At 31.9% G+C, this 14,113-nt stretch overlaps 1 protein-coding gene across 1 annotated transcript in view; it reads left to right on the top strand.

The window, feature by feature from the left end:
* Positions 1–14,113, top strand: part of COL21A1 (collagen type XXI alpha 1 chain) — a 272,179-nt gene that overhangs the window by 230,014 nt on the left and 28,052 nt on the right. The window contains exons 18-21 of the mRNA XM_001371647.4: positions 5,523–5,567; positions 6,988–7,041; positions 9,840–9,893; positions 12,681–12,734. Of these exons, the coding sequence (XP_001371684.2) occupies positions 5,523–5,567; positions 6,988–7,041; positions 9,840–9,893; positions 12,681–12,734 (207 nt within the window). The remainder of the gene's footprint in view (positions 1–5,522; positions 5,568–6,987; positions 7,042–9,839; positions 9,894–12,680; positions 12,735–14,113) is intronic.

Below are 14,113 nucleotides of genomic sequence, written 5' to 3'. Positions count from 1 at the left end.
CATGAGATATATATTTCTGTTTTAAGAAATCATAATATTATATTGCAGCTTTTTCCAAGTCTCATGGATTTATTTAAATTGCATATCAAGTCTCCAGATAAAAGGGACAAATTTTTCTCAAATGTAATTATTTTAATGACAATTATTATTCAAAAAAGAGGTTGAAGTAGACTAAAAGAAACTATAAGTTGACAGTAAGGTCAGTTACTCTTCACACAAATATTGCTCTTCCATAATAAACACTGTTTTCAGTGAACCTAAAATGAAACCACAGAACTAGAGAAAGACAAAAGTTCTTGTAAAACTTTCATAGTTACTTAAACATGAATTTATCCGAACTGAAAATTAAATTGATTTCTAGTGGGTATTATGATTTCTTATTTGGATAAACAAGTCATTAACTTTCAAATGACTAATGTCAAAATGACATTGTCACCAATCTCTCTAAAAATAGTAGGTGAACAAGAAAATTATATAAATCAAATTTCTATAAATCAATAGAAGCTGAAAGACCATAGTTACTTGATAATTTTTAAATTATTTTTAGCATCACTTCATTTCCTAGTAATTCTCTACACAACCCTACTCCAAAGAGTTAACACTTAACAACAACAACAAAATCAGTTTTACAAAACTACCAACACATAAATCAACTTTAATAGCATATGCACTGTTCCATATCTATAGTGTCCCCCTTCCCTGTGAAGAAAAGAAAGACATTCATATTCATAGTTCTTTCAGGTTTTAGTGTTGTCACTATAATAACTGTGTTTAATTGTGCTTTTTATATTTTATCATTTATATGGTTGTCCTCATTCTGTATCTTGTTTTCCTGGCTTTGACAATTTCATTTTATATCTCTTTACACTAGTCTTCCACATCTTCCTTTTTCTTCATATCCATCACTGAGCATGAAAATTTTTATCACTTTCATGTATTCAAATTTAGTCATTCCTCCATCAATGGGCTTTGTATTTGACAAACAGAAAAAATGATGTGAATATTTTAGTGTGCATTAAACTTTCTATCTTTGACATATTGGATTTATGCCCAGCAATGGAATATATGGATGAAAGGATGTAGCCTTTTTTAGTCTCTTTCTTCACATACTACCAAATTGCCAGTCAGAAAGGATTTATTGTGTCTGATGTATAGTAGGCATTGTGCTAAATGCTGAAGAAAAAGAAAGACAAGACAGTCCTTGCTCTCAATAAGGTTATAGTTTAATGAGGGACACATTATGAAAACTATATAATTAAAATAGAAACAACGAACAGAGGGAAGGATAAAGAATTAAGCAGGATCTAGGAAAGGTTTTATATAGAAGAATATCTTTTGAACTTCATTTTTTTATTTTCCTGGGTTATACATGGATTATCATGCAAAACACACTTTCATATTGGTCATTGCTGTGAGAGAATACTCCTATAAAACCAAAACCCCAAAAGAGAAACATAAATAAAATGACATGAAAAATAGTATGCCTTGATCTGGGTTCTGACTCCAATAGTTCTTTTTCTGGAGGTGGATAGTATTTTTCATCTTAAGTCCTTCCAAATTGTCCTGGATCATTGTATTTCCAACAGTAGTAAGTTTTTCAGTTGATCATCATACTAATATTGTGTTTACTGTGTACAGTATTCTCTTGGTTCTTTTTATTTCACTCTGCATCAGTTCAAATAGATTTTTCCAACTTTTTCTGAAATCATCCTGCTCATTGTTTCTTCTAGCACAATAGTATTCTATCACCATCATAAACTGCATTCCCCAACTGATGGACATCCCCTCAATTTGAAGGAGGTCTTTTGGCTAGGACTTGGAGAAGGCCAGAAAATCAGCAGTCAAAATTAAAAGGGAGAGAACTCCAGACAGGGAAAATGCTCCATTTGAAGAGGGAGTGTCCATGATGAGGCTGAGTTGATAGCCCTCCTGATGATCTTTGCCTGCTTGCTTGTATTACCACAAGTTTCCCAACATTAACTATTCTCATCTTTTGTTATCTTTGTCAGTTGTTTGGTTGCATGAAATTACATTTTTTTTTACTATTTCCATGTTGTATCTGTTTTAAACTACAATTTTTAATGGACAACTTTATGATTGAGTTTAGTTTACACTGAATTGGCTTGATTTTTAAATTTCATATTCCTCTGCAAAATGGTTTTAATGAGGTGTTGGGAACTTGAAATATTTCTTATTTTTATAGTTTATAGTGGCTTTGAGGTATCAAATCATTAATTGGTTTCTAGAAAGAGTAATGAATACAATGAAAGAATAATCTTTTTCATTTTATAACCCAGCAAAATATCCTGTCTTCTGAACATAGAGAACTCGTCCTTAAAAGAAAATATTAATTTAAACTTATTGCATTGAATGTTTTAATAAAAATTTAATATGCTCTTCATTTTAAAATAATCCTACAAATCTCTCCCCTTTTACTTACATGTCTTCAAAAGTTTCTTTGAATACAGAATTCATTTCATAGTATTACTCTATCCTTATGGGGTAGTGGGAAAAGTATTTTGCTACTCATCTCTCATAATGAATTATATCTCTTATGTAATTTTTGAGCACAAGCTTATTTTATTCTCTAACTGTTTGATGGAAATGAGCCTTGGAATTTTCACCTTGTTTAATTTTTTGAGTTTTTTTTTTACCTTTTACATTGATCACATAACATAGCATACAAACCCATATTATTATGTGTGAGACAAATTACCTGTGAGAAAGTTATTCCACCAGTGTAACTCTTCCTTAAATGATTTTTTTCATTTAAAAATTATTTTATTCTTTTAAAATTTGAAAAACATCAACAGAAAGATGATTATGATAGAGATGCATGAATTTGTAGTATGTGTAGCTTGCATTTAAAAATATAAAACAAGAATAAAATAAAAAATAATAAATTCAGCACAATTGCAAAACTCACCCTTGCTTGTTCTCTGGAGTCTCCTTCCATTCTCTTTTGTGTATTAAAAAATTTGCTATGTTGTCTCATTTGTATTCTCTTGGTTTTGGTTCAGAATTCCCTTCTGTTATTAAAAACAAACAGTTCATACAGGTCCTGGGTTTGACCCCAGACACTTCCTAGCTCTCTGAGCCTGAGCAACTCTCTTAACCCCTATCACCTATCCCCTACTGTTCTTCTGCCTTGGAACCAATAGTATTGACTCTAAGACAGAAGATAAGGGTTTAAAAACAAACAAAAAACCTTATAATAAATGAACCCAGGCAAACAAAATAAGCATGCACACTTGCTGACTGAAAAATTAAAAAATATTATATATGTATATAATATTTATATTATATATTATCACAATATATTATATGAATATATATTATTATAATATAATAGTGATATGTGTGAATATATCACTATATATCCCAAGTTTTTCACCAGTGAGTAGGGGGTATTCCGCTTTATCATTTATTCTGTAAAGCCATGGTTGGTCATCAATTGGTTTGAGATTTTGTCTTTTGAAATAATTTTATAGTGTTATATTTATTATATAAAATATTCTCCTGATTCTACTCAATTCACTTTTGATAAGTGCTTATAAGCCTTCATCCATTTTTGTATCCATTTTTTCTTCATTTTATAGCACAATAATACTCTAGCATATTGATATATCATGATTTTTGGCCATTGTCCTTACCTCATTTTCTATCCACCATCCCTTCTAGTATGTCACTTGGGAATTTCTTAGTAAATTTTCATGGAATGATTTTATAAACTTATAGAATCTCCTAGGATATTGATCTGCCATTATTCAAGCAGCCACTGTATGTCAGAGGTAGGATTTGAACTCATGTCTTACTCAATCCTAGACTCTTCCTCTATTCACTATGCCAATCTGGTTTTCTATGTATATGATAGTATTCAATTAATATTTATTGACTTGAATTAAATTAACTTTAAATAATATTTAGTTTCATCAATGAATGTCATTCTAGAAGCCTTTGTACTTTATACTGTTTTTTTAAAGTTTTTTAAAATTTGCTTGTGAGAGTAAAATTCTGATAAAAACCATTAGCCTTTATTATCATACTTATGAAATCAAGATATGGATACCAAATTAACACTAGTTAAGTTGTATATCAGGAGGTGTGACATCTTTAGTGATGTTACCACTTGTAGTATTGGTTTATTTCAAATCATTCATCATTTCAAAGTGATATGATGCTTGATGTATAGTCTTTGTGTTAATTTATACTTTTTATTATAGTTACTTCTGTTTTACCTCAGCTATTATACAAGTTACTTATTCCTATTGTATTTTAAAATATTTGATAGTTTGCAATATATGTCCTTCTAAAAGAGTTTGATTTTTTTTCAATTAAGAAATCTGGACACCAAAAGCATATATTAAGCATTATTCTTTAAAATAGTGAAGAAGTTAAAGTAAACCTAGTTCCAACACATAAACCTACCTCTGACACATATTTGTTTGTTATTAATTACTTCAACAGCGGATTGTTCACTACAAAAGAGAAATATATTCATAAAACATAAATGCTGTGATTGTACCCTGTTTATGCTATTGTGTGCATCTATAGCATATTTTTACATCTATTAATATATGAAGTTTTAGCTCATGTTAAATTTACACCATTTATGTATTAAGCTTTTAAGTTGCAGGTTTTGAAAATTCTCCCCCAACAGACTTTTAGGTAGCAGAAATGGCCCAGACTGCCCACTGTGCTCTTTCCATCTTTGAAGAATGTTGCACAGCCTTCCACATACATAGTGTCTTGTCGTAGTGATCTATGACATTTCTTTTATCCCACAGTTCTCTAGACCAGCATCAGACGTTCAGAGCTTTACACCCCTATTTTCCCTGACAGCATTTTAGAACTTTCAGGTAGCACATAGGAGAATTTTACTCTTGAAGGACTGGGGTCAGGCTGGCTGCTGAGCTGAGTAAACTTCTATAGCCTGGAGCTGGGGTTTCCACACCCCTGGAAAAAAGGGAAAGTAGAACGCAATTTGGGTGGGGTAGAATATGGGGAAGGGGTGCTGCATGAGCTCAGGGTCATGAATTGACTGTTCGTGGTTTTATAATTTTTTTTTATTCTTCTTTTGGACCCTGGTTGTCCTAAAACAAGAAGACAGTTGAAGTTGCTCCATCTTTGGTTACATAGTTTTATTTTGGAGAGATCTGAGAAGTTGCAAGGATCAGAGAGGATGTCTAGTCCTTCACTTTGCTGCTGACATGATCTGGAAGTCTCAGTGATCCTAAATGAGGAACTGAGATGATTTAGTACAAATTTATTTTTTCATCTAGCTTTCATTTTGATGAACAAGCACACTTTACTACTCAAAAATAATTGCTAGACTCCAATTGGTGTTACTTTTTGATAATATACTTCCTTGCAAAGTTGAATTTTTAAAATAGCAGACTTTTATTTTAAAAATCATGGCATATGGTAGAAATTTTGCTATTGGCATTATATTAATGAAGCTGCCCCCACCACAATACTATATTGCCTGGAAAAGATAGTGATTTTACTTTTTTTTTTTTTAGGGAATACCTGGATTTCCTGGAAGTAGAGGATTAATTGGACAAAAGGTGAGTATTAATTAGATTTGAAAGATCTTGCCTGTCTACTTAAATATAGGTAGTAATATATTTATAAAATTTATGTGAAATATATATATACATATATGCACACACATATCTATGCATTTTATGAGATTAAATAAGTTTTGTCAACTATTTTTGTCAAAATAATTGCTAATTTTTAACTTAATTTCAAAGACTTCTAGATAATATTTAATATAGTACTTTGTCTATTTGTGTTTTCCCAAAGATCCTTACCACCCTAATGAATGATTTCTCACTGCTGATTTTGGTCTCTTTTCCTATTTTTATCACTTCATCCTTTTTAATAAAAAAATAATTTTAATTTACCTTTCTTTTCCCTTGCCTACATTTTCTAAAGTTCCCTCCTCCCCATTTTGTCTAACTCCTTACTAAAATAAAATCATTGAATGAAAAAGCATTTTTTAAATCCTTACCTACTATCTTAGAATCAATATTGTATATTGGTTCTAAGGCAGAAGAGAGGTAAGGGCTAGGCAGTGGGATTAAGTGACTTGCCCAGGGTCACACAGCTAGGAAGTATCTAAGGCCAGATTTGAACCTAGACCTCCCATCTCTAGGCCTGGCTCTCAGTCCACTGAGCCACCCAGCTACCCTCTTAAAAAGCATTTATTAAGCACTTAGCATATACCATGTATGCTTTTAAGTATTGAAACAATAAATACACACAGATATTCTTGTGTTTTCGAGGGGCCTGTATTCTAATTGAGGCAGAATGAGTGCTGCTGCAAGGAAGTTCAAGAAATATTAAAGAGTTGATTAAATCATGTTCCAAAATTGGGGTGTGGGCAATGAGGGTTGAAAAGGTAAAGGGTATAAGGGTTCTAGAGCAGCAATAAGGGGACTGATGTTGCTTAGTGGCCAGAGTGGTGTGAAGTTAATATATATTTGATTACTTGGTCTTTACTGAAATGGACATAGAGAGGCAGTGCAATCAAGATGACTCAGCACTCCCCCCCCCCCCAAAATCTTTATTTTTTCAAAGCATACATTTTTACAAAAACCTTTTTCTTTTTTTTATTTGCGTTTTCTTTTGTTACATGGGTAATATTGAATTATGTTTTTCAAGACTTCATATAGATATTTTAATAATATTTTATTTCCCCCTAATTACATGTAAAACAATTTTTTAACTTCATTTAAAAAAATTGAGTCTGGAAGTTTTTATCTCCTTCACATTCCCTTTCCCTCTTCCTTAGATGGTAAGCAGTCAGAAATTCTTCCAGGATGGAAGTGAATGGAAGATACCTAAGTCCAACCCACATTTCCCTCTCCCTTGAGGCTAGATGGATTAAAATAAATACATTACTGGGAAAGATATCCACCAAAAGAAAAGTTCAGAATTATTTTTGTTTAACTTTTAAATTTGTTCTATATTTAATTTTAGGGAGAAATTGGGCCTCCTGGACCACAAGGAAAGAAAGGAGCACCTGGGTTAAATGTATGTTGATATAAATTTAAAAAAGTAATTACTGTGCAACACTGTTTAACAATGAATGCTATATGTAATTTAGGATGACAGCAATGTAGTTAGATAATTATTTAAAAATATATAATACCTCAGAAAAAAATTTTTGTAATGTATAGAGACAAAATGCAGCCAGTTTATGACATTTAACATAGAACTGACTGACTCAGATATTCAGAAAGTGTGACTTCTCTGTTTTCCTCACTATAACATACCTCTACCTCCATTCCCCCAAAGTAGTTTTGTCTGTTCTCTCATTGCACATAGCAAGAAGACCTAGAATGTATCTTAACTTTTTGAGATTTGTAATACCCACTAGAACTTTCTTGATATCATGATAGACAAGGTGTCCCAAAAGTCCATGTGTAACTTTAAGCTATGAAGCTAAAAATGACACTAAAATTTCTAGGACACCCTGAGTCCTAGCTTGTAGGTTTTAGAGCTGGAAGGTCCCTCTAGAGATCATTCGGTTCAATCCTTATTTTTGTTAACCAAGCAAACTGAGGCCCCCCAAAAAAGAGATAGTTATGATCAAGTTGTGCCTTTAATAAATAAATACCACAGCCATGTTTTCACATGGCATTTCCTCAAAATAGATAAAAGTATAAGAAAGAAATATAAGAGAAAAAATACAATAAAATGACGAATTTTTGAACCACTAACTAATAAATGAGCTGTGCTGGATTGGTTTGTCTGCCACTGACTGTAGAGGTTTAACTATCTTTAGCTATTCAATGGTGGGAAGTATATCTAACATCATGAAATATGCCTGCGCATGAATTAGGAAATTGTCTGCCAATGAGAAGACACAATTACAGAATTTCAGTGATTCCCAGACCTGGTTTTGATATTCAAAAGTGACATTTCAATTATCCCAAAGGACAAAATTAATTTTAATTAACTTGAATTTTAAAAATGTAAACATGCCCACATGGAATTGTTGCACGGTAGAGGGAGAAATGGTGTGAGAGTGAAAGAGACAGGAAACAAGCAAATGATGATGATATTACAGTTCCCAGAAGGCTTTGTTAGGACAACTAATATGCCTATTTCCAGAAAGACTTAATAAAGGGTAGCTGTTTGGGAACAGGTATGGTGAATGATCCACTGGACTGAGAATTAGAAGCCCTATCCTTCTAGTGCCAGCTTCACCACTAACTAACAATGGCTTTGAGCTACTTCCCCTTTCCAACATCCCAAGTCAACAATCTTTAAAGTGAGAGGATTAAATAAAATGATCTTCCAAAGTCCCTTGAAACTTGAATGTTCCATATTTATGCTCTGTTCATAGCCCTGGCTATAAAAGTGTAGCACTTAATCTCCTCTGCCCAATCTCTATAGGTAAATTAGATACAAGAACTCTCTGAAATAAATGGATCAATTAATCAATACACATTGAACTTCCTACTCCTTGCCAGGCACTGTGCTAATTACTGGAATCAATTCTCAACAGCATTCATGGGTGAGCCCTCAAGACTAGCTAATTCTGGTTTGCCAATCAAGAACATTGAGTTTAGGTCAGACCTTCTAGCACCGTGATAAAGTGTTGTTTTTTTAAATTTTCTTTTGGAAGCAACAAAGATGGAAAGCACAAATTTACTGTATTGCTGAAATTAATGAAGACTGTCATGGACATAAGACTCCATAAGGATTCCTAAACTTATTGCTAAGAATGCTTGTTGATTTTAGCCTTTAAATTCTTTGATCTGTAATTAAGTATCTCACTAAAACTGCTCATTTCTGAACTGTATAACTTATAACTTATTAATTTAATTTCACAAGCCTTAAAAATGCATCAGATGGTCTACTCTCTGTAAAGTGTGGAGTTTTTTTATAGAATTCATATATGAATAAATATCAATATTTTCCCCCAAAAAAACTGTCAACCCATTTTTTGGGGTGAGGGGTATATAGTGGGAAAAACACTTTAAAAATGGAATATTTCTCACTTGGTTATTTTGTAAAGGGATGAGAAAGAAATCAAGCTGATTAATTTGTCTAAATAACCAAATTAACAATAAAAAAGAAAAGTAGGAAAGGCAGTATATTATAATATATAATAGGCCAGCTTTAAGATCAAGAAAAACTAGTCTCAATCCACTTCTTACTCATACTATGTGACTATTAATGAATTACTTAACCTCCCATTGTTATAGGCAACTCCTTAAGACTAAATTTCAGAGAAGGTCCTAATCTAAGAATTCACTAAATCAGTGAAATCACAGGTCTAGTCCTACTAACAAGTATTAAACTATTCTAACAGCGTAAGGGACACCTCTCATCCCACTAATATTGTATTATTGTCACAAATAAATCATTTGTGTTATTATTTTAATTGATAGTGTTTTCTTGTTTTAAATGACATGATTGATACAAAGTATTGAAACATTTTTTTTCCTTCCTGGCATAATTTTTTACTTGGAGTGCTTTGCTTCCAAAGTTGTGAGAAATCAGGAAAATTTCTCCTGGTGGATCAACCTTATTCTAGTCACTGAGAAGAGGATGATGAAGAGGATGCAAACAACCTTTTTCTTTACACTCTTCCCTATGTCAAGTAATGAGTATCATTAATTATTTTATCACAAAAATGGAATAAGTCAGTGGCCTGCTTTTCTATAGCTAAAATGAGATATTGGGTCATTCTATGCTTTCCTTTTTGTGACATAAAAGGAATGAGATTACCTCCAATTTTTTAATTGAAACCTTTCATTTTATCAAGCATGAAACATTAAAAAAATGCTTTTTTAAGGTTTCATTTTTAACAATTACAGGGTTTAATGGGAGTTGAAGGATCACCTGGCCAGCCAGGAACACCTGGGTTGAAGGTAAGCTAAAATTTAATTAGTTACAACTGAAACTTTCATAACCAAGCTTAACAAACCAGGCTTCAATTGTCTCTTTATGAGATAACTCATATTGGATATTTATAATTTCCACAGGTAATATAAAAGAGGTTTTTCTTTTTATCTTTTCCTTCCCTTACTCTCCTCTCCTCTCCTCTCCTCTCCTCTCCTCTCCTCTCCTCTCCTCTCCTCTCCTCTTCTCTTCTCTTCTCTTCTCTTCTCTTCTCTTCTCTTCTCTTCTCTTCTCTTCTCTTCTCTTCTCTTCTCTTCTCTTCTCTTCTCTTCTCTTCTCTTCTCTTCTCTTCTCTTCTCTTCTCCACTATATTATAAATGAACAATAAGTTATTAAGAATTTACTATGGCCCAGGAACTATGTCATGTATTGGGGATGCAAACCAAAACAATGAGAAATGTTATTTTAGCAGCCTTCCACCACAACCTTATTTGCTCTAACTGTCCATAGGATCCAGTCAAAAAAGATTACTTTACAATTATATTGGGAGCACAACTGCATATAGATGTTGGAAGTGAGAAAACTATTTTTAATCATTAGCTAAGTAAATTTTGGAACCAACTATCAAAGGGAAGTGATGAACATTCCTTGTTTGAAAGTTTTTCAAATGTATGTCAAAATTTATCAATCCTGAGCCTACCTCTGAGATAAATGAACTGGTTTTCAAAGAAGAATTAATTATCTGAAAGGCATTATTATGGTCTGAAAAGTCAATGAAAGAAATTATATGCACTTACAGAAAAGTGGACCAGTTTACTCTTATTCTTCTCCAGAATTAGGACATTATATGTGTTTCAAAAATGTATTTGGTTATATTACTAAATTGTTATTCCTTAATTTTTCATATGGTATGAATACATTTTTTATGGATTGACCCTTTACTGAAGAGCTTGAAAATCTATTAACCGATAATCAGATTTTAAATGCCAACCTTTTAGGAGAACTCTATAGTGAATTACAAATGTAAATGAATCAACCTTTTGCAAAATGAAAATTAATTTCATCAACTAATTTTATTAATTCATTAATTGTATTTATAAATTTTGACTTTTAAATGTATTTTCTTTAAATGAGGAACAAATGGCCTAGGTAATTTTTTTTTCTGAGATATGTTTGGTAATGACTATTTTTTGTTTTGTTTTGTTTTGTTTTTACTTAACATACATTTTATACTGGCAAATGCTACGTATAAAAAGATTGGGAAAGATATATCAATTGACCGCTTCTTGCCATATTTCTTGAATTAGAAAAAAAAGAAATAGGATGAAGTCAAATTATAATAGGCAACCTAAAAATACATATTTTCTCTAGCTATAATAAATAAATGAGTCAAGATTCTACTCATTAATGCAGAAATGACTTTCATAGTATGAACAATGAATGCATTGCAAATTTAGGAAGGAGAGTTATAGACTAGACTTACTGATTGCTTATGTCTTGTTTTCTGCTGCCTTCTAGAAGGCTATTGCAGTAGACCAAATGAGGTGATTAGATCTTGAATTAGGATGTTCATCCTTTTAGGGGAGAGAAGAGGATGGATACATGAGATGTTGCAAACATAGAATCAAACTAGACTGCAAATGATTAGATATACGAGTTTTAAAAAGAAGTAAGAATCAAATTTGAATTCAAAATTATGTATATTAGTGACTGAGAGTATGGTAGTGTCCTCAATACAAATAGCAATATTAACAAAGAGATAAAGTTTATGGGGAGTAATGATGAAATCTATTTTTAAATATTGAGTTTGAGATTTCAATGTGAAATCTGATGGACATGTCCATTGTACAGTCAACACAGGCTAGAAATTCAGAAGAGAGGTTAAGAATCTGTGCCTTTGCACATGAGTATATACATATACAAATATCTACACATTTCTATTTTATTACATGTAATTATATTGAAATATATGAAATGTATTAATTCATTTGGTATATCTACATATACACATACATGCATGGATATTGCTGGAATCATTTGTGTTGAAATGATCTTTGAACTAATCACCAAGGGAGAGAAATTAGACAGAGAAGAGAAAAAGGTCTGTGATAGAGCTTTGGAAAAATAGTCATGTCTACAAATACAATGTCCAGAAAGAGAGGCAATAGTTTTAAAATAGTTTGCTCGGGTGAAACAATATGCTAACATTATTTTTATTTCTGAGGGGAATATTTTAGGAGATGTTGATAAACTATAGTTTTTTCAACAGAATCCAGGATGAGAAAGGACACAAAGTATTTAGGAGTGTTTAATTAGAATTTTGTACCACAGGACCCTATTTCCCAGAATCCCACTTTCATCCTCACATTAAATCCTTATATTTTGAAGATAAAGTTTCTGTAACTCTGCCTAATTCTCTGTTCTCCTGATAACTTAGTCAGGAAAACTTCCCTTTACTCAGGCAAAAACTTTTGTCTTTTTATTTCCTCTACTTCAAGTGATTATTAATAAATCTTATAAAATATAATACATAGATTTACTGGCTATTAATTTTAACCTTATAGGAGTGTACAGGAACTAACTCTAACAAGTTTTGGAAACAGATTATTAGAAATCATAAAAGTCCCATGTTATTGTGATTCAGAAATGTGAAGCCTTCTCAATTAATTGAACTTCAGTTTAATTTTTTGTTTTAACATTTTAAATAATTATTTCCCACAGATCTTCATAAATATCTTTAGATAATATGCATGACTAAAGTTTATTAATCAAGCTCACACTCTTTCACCCAATACCTTCTTCTATTCTATTAACAGGGAAATAAAGGTGAACCTGGAAATCAAGGAATAACTGGACCTCCTGGTATCAAGGTAATTTTGCTTTTGGTTAATTTGAAAATGCTCCAAATGGAATCAAAATGAGGAAGACCATTTTCGTCTATTTCTTAAAGGAGATAATAATTTAATGAATGTTAAAAGGTTTTCTTTCTTCTAAAAATACATGGATTTAATTAGTACAGCTATTATGAATATAAACTAAACCAATGGCCATAACAAATGTGGGCTTACTTTGCCTCTCTTTTGATCATTTACCATTATTTGAATAATGGAATATTGACTCACTAGTAGAAGTGATGCACTTTTGAGTTTATTTCTAAGAAGTGTTGCTAGTTTTTTGCTTATACATCCATATTCTCTTTTCATGTCATTAGAAACAAAGAGAATGCTTTTAGGATTCCACAGATCAGGCTGATACAGGATTAAATTCATCTAAGATTAAGATACTATTGTAACTTTCATTTTTCTATGTCAAAGGGTGAGCTCTCATTGATTATTATGGTGATACTTGGATTATATTAGCAATCATCTAGTTCATTGACAAGTTGACTACATGCCAAACACTTTGCTAAATTCTGGATATACAAAGATTAAGCACAGGAAGCAATTCCCTAGTCCAAAGAACTCTCTAATGACTTTATAATGGCTATTAGCTTCCTCCATGTTCTACTAAAGTGCAAGTAGAAGATCCCATAAATGGGGCACACTTTGAACCTGGTTCCATAAGCTATGAAGAGAGCTTAACAGAAAATAATTGATATTGGAACTTATTCAATTAAATATCCTGGAGATGGCTCAGAATGATTTCCCTGATCTTCTAAATATTTGAGTGATGCAGCGGAAAGAAAACTAGATATAGGATCAAGTTGCAGCTTTGCTTTTTGTCACCTATATGAACTTGGGAAAAGCACAATCTCTTTGGGCCTCCCTCAGTTTTCCTCAATGGAAAATGAAGCAGTTGGCATATATATGCTCTAGAAATTCTTCCAGCTCTAACTCTATGTTGCTATAATATTGTAACTTGTCAAAAGATAGAAACATGACATATAGTGAAAAGCATAAAATATCTTCTATAAGATGGTTTAAATGTGTGTGTGTGTGTGTGTGTTTTGCTATGATCTAAAAGAGAGACATCCTCCCTTTTAATGATGGAAAAGTATTTAAAAGTCAACCTTAGGGGGAATTAATTTTAAAATTGAATTATAGAACTCCCCCTAGCTTGAACATCAATTTTATAGTAGCAATATGAGCATAAATAATTGCATAAAGAAATTTTTTATTTTTTATTTAAATTTTAAAATTTAAACAAAAAAAAACACTAAAGGGGGGATAAAGGCCAATATATTGTCAACATATTCTTTGAATTCACCAAACACTTATTACGTAACTACTATTTTTTAGGACTCTGTTCT

The sequence above is a fragment of the Monodelphis domestica genome, chromosome 2, assembly GCF_027887165.1.
Source record: "Monodelphis domestica isolate mMonDom1 chromosome 2, mMonDom1.pri, whole genome shotgun sequence".
In the NCBI taxonomy this organism is placed as follows: Eukaryota; Metazoa; Chordata; class Mammalia; order Didelphimorphia; family Didelphidae; genus Monodelphis; species Monodelphis domestica.
This window is presented reverse-complemented; position numbering and strand designations above follow the sequence as displayed.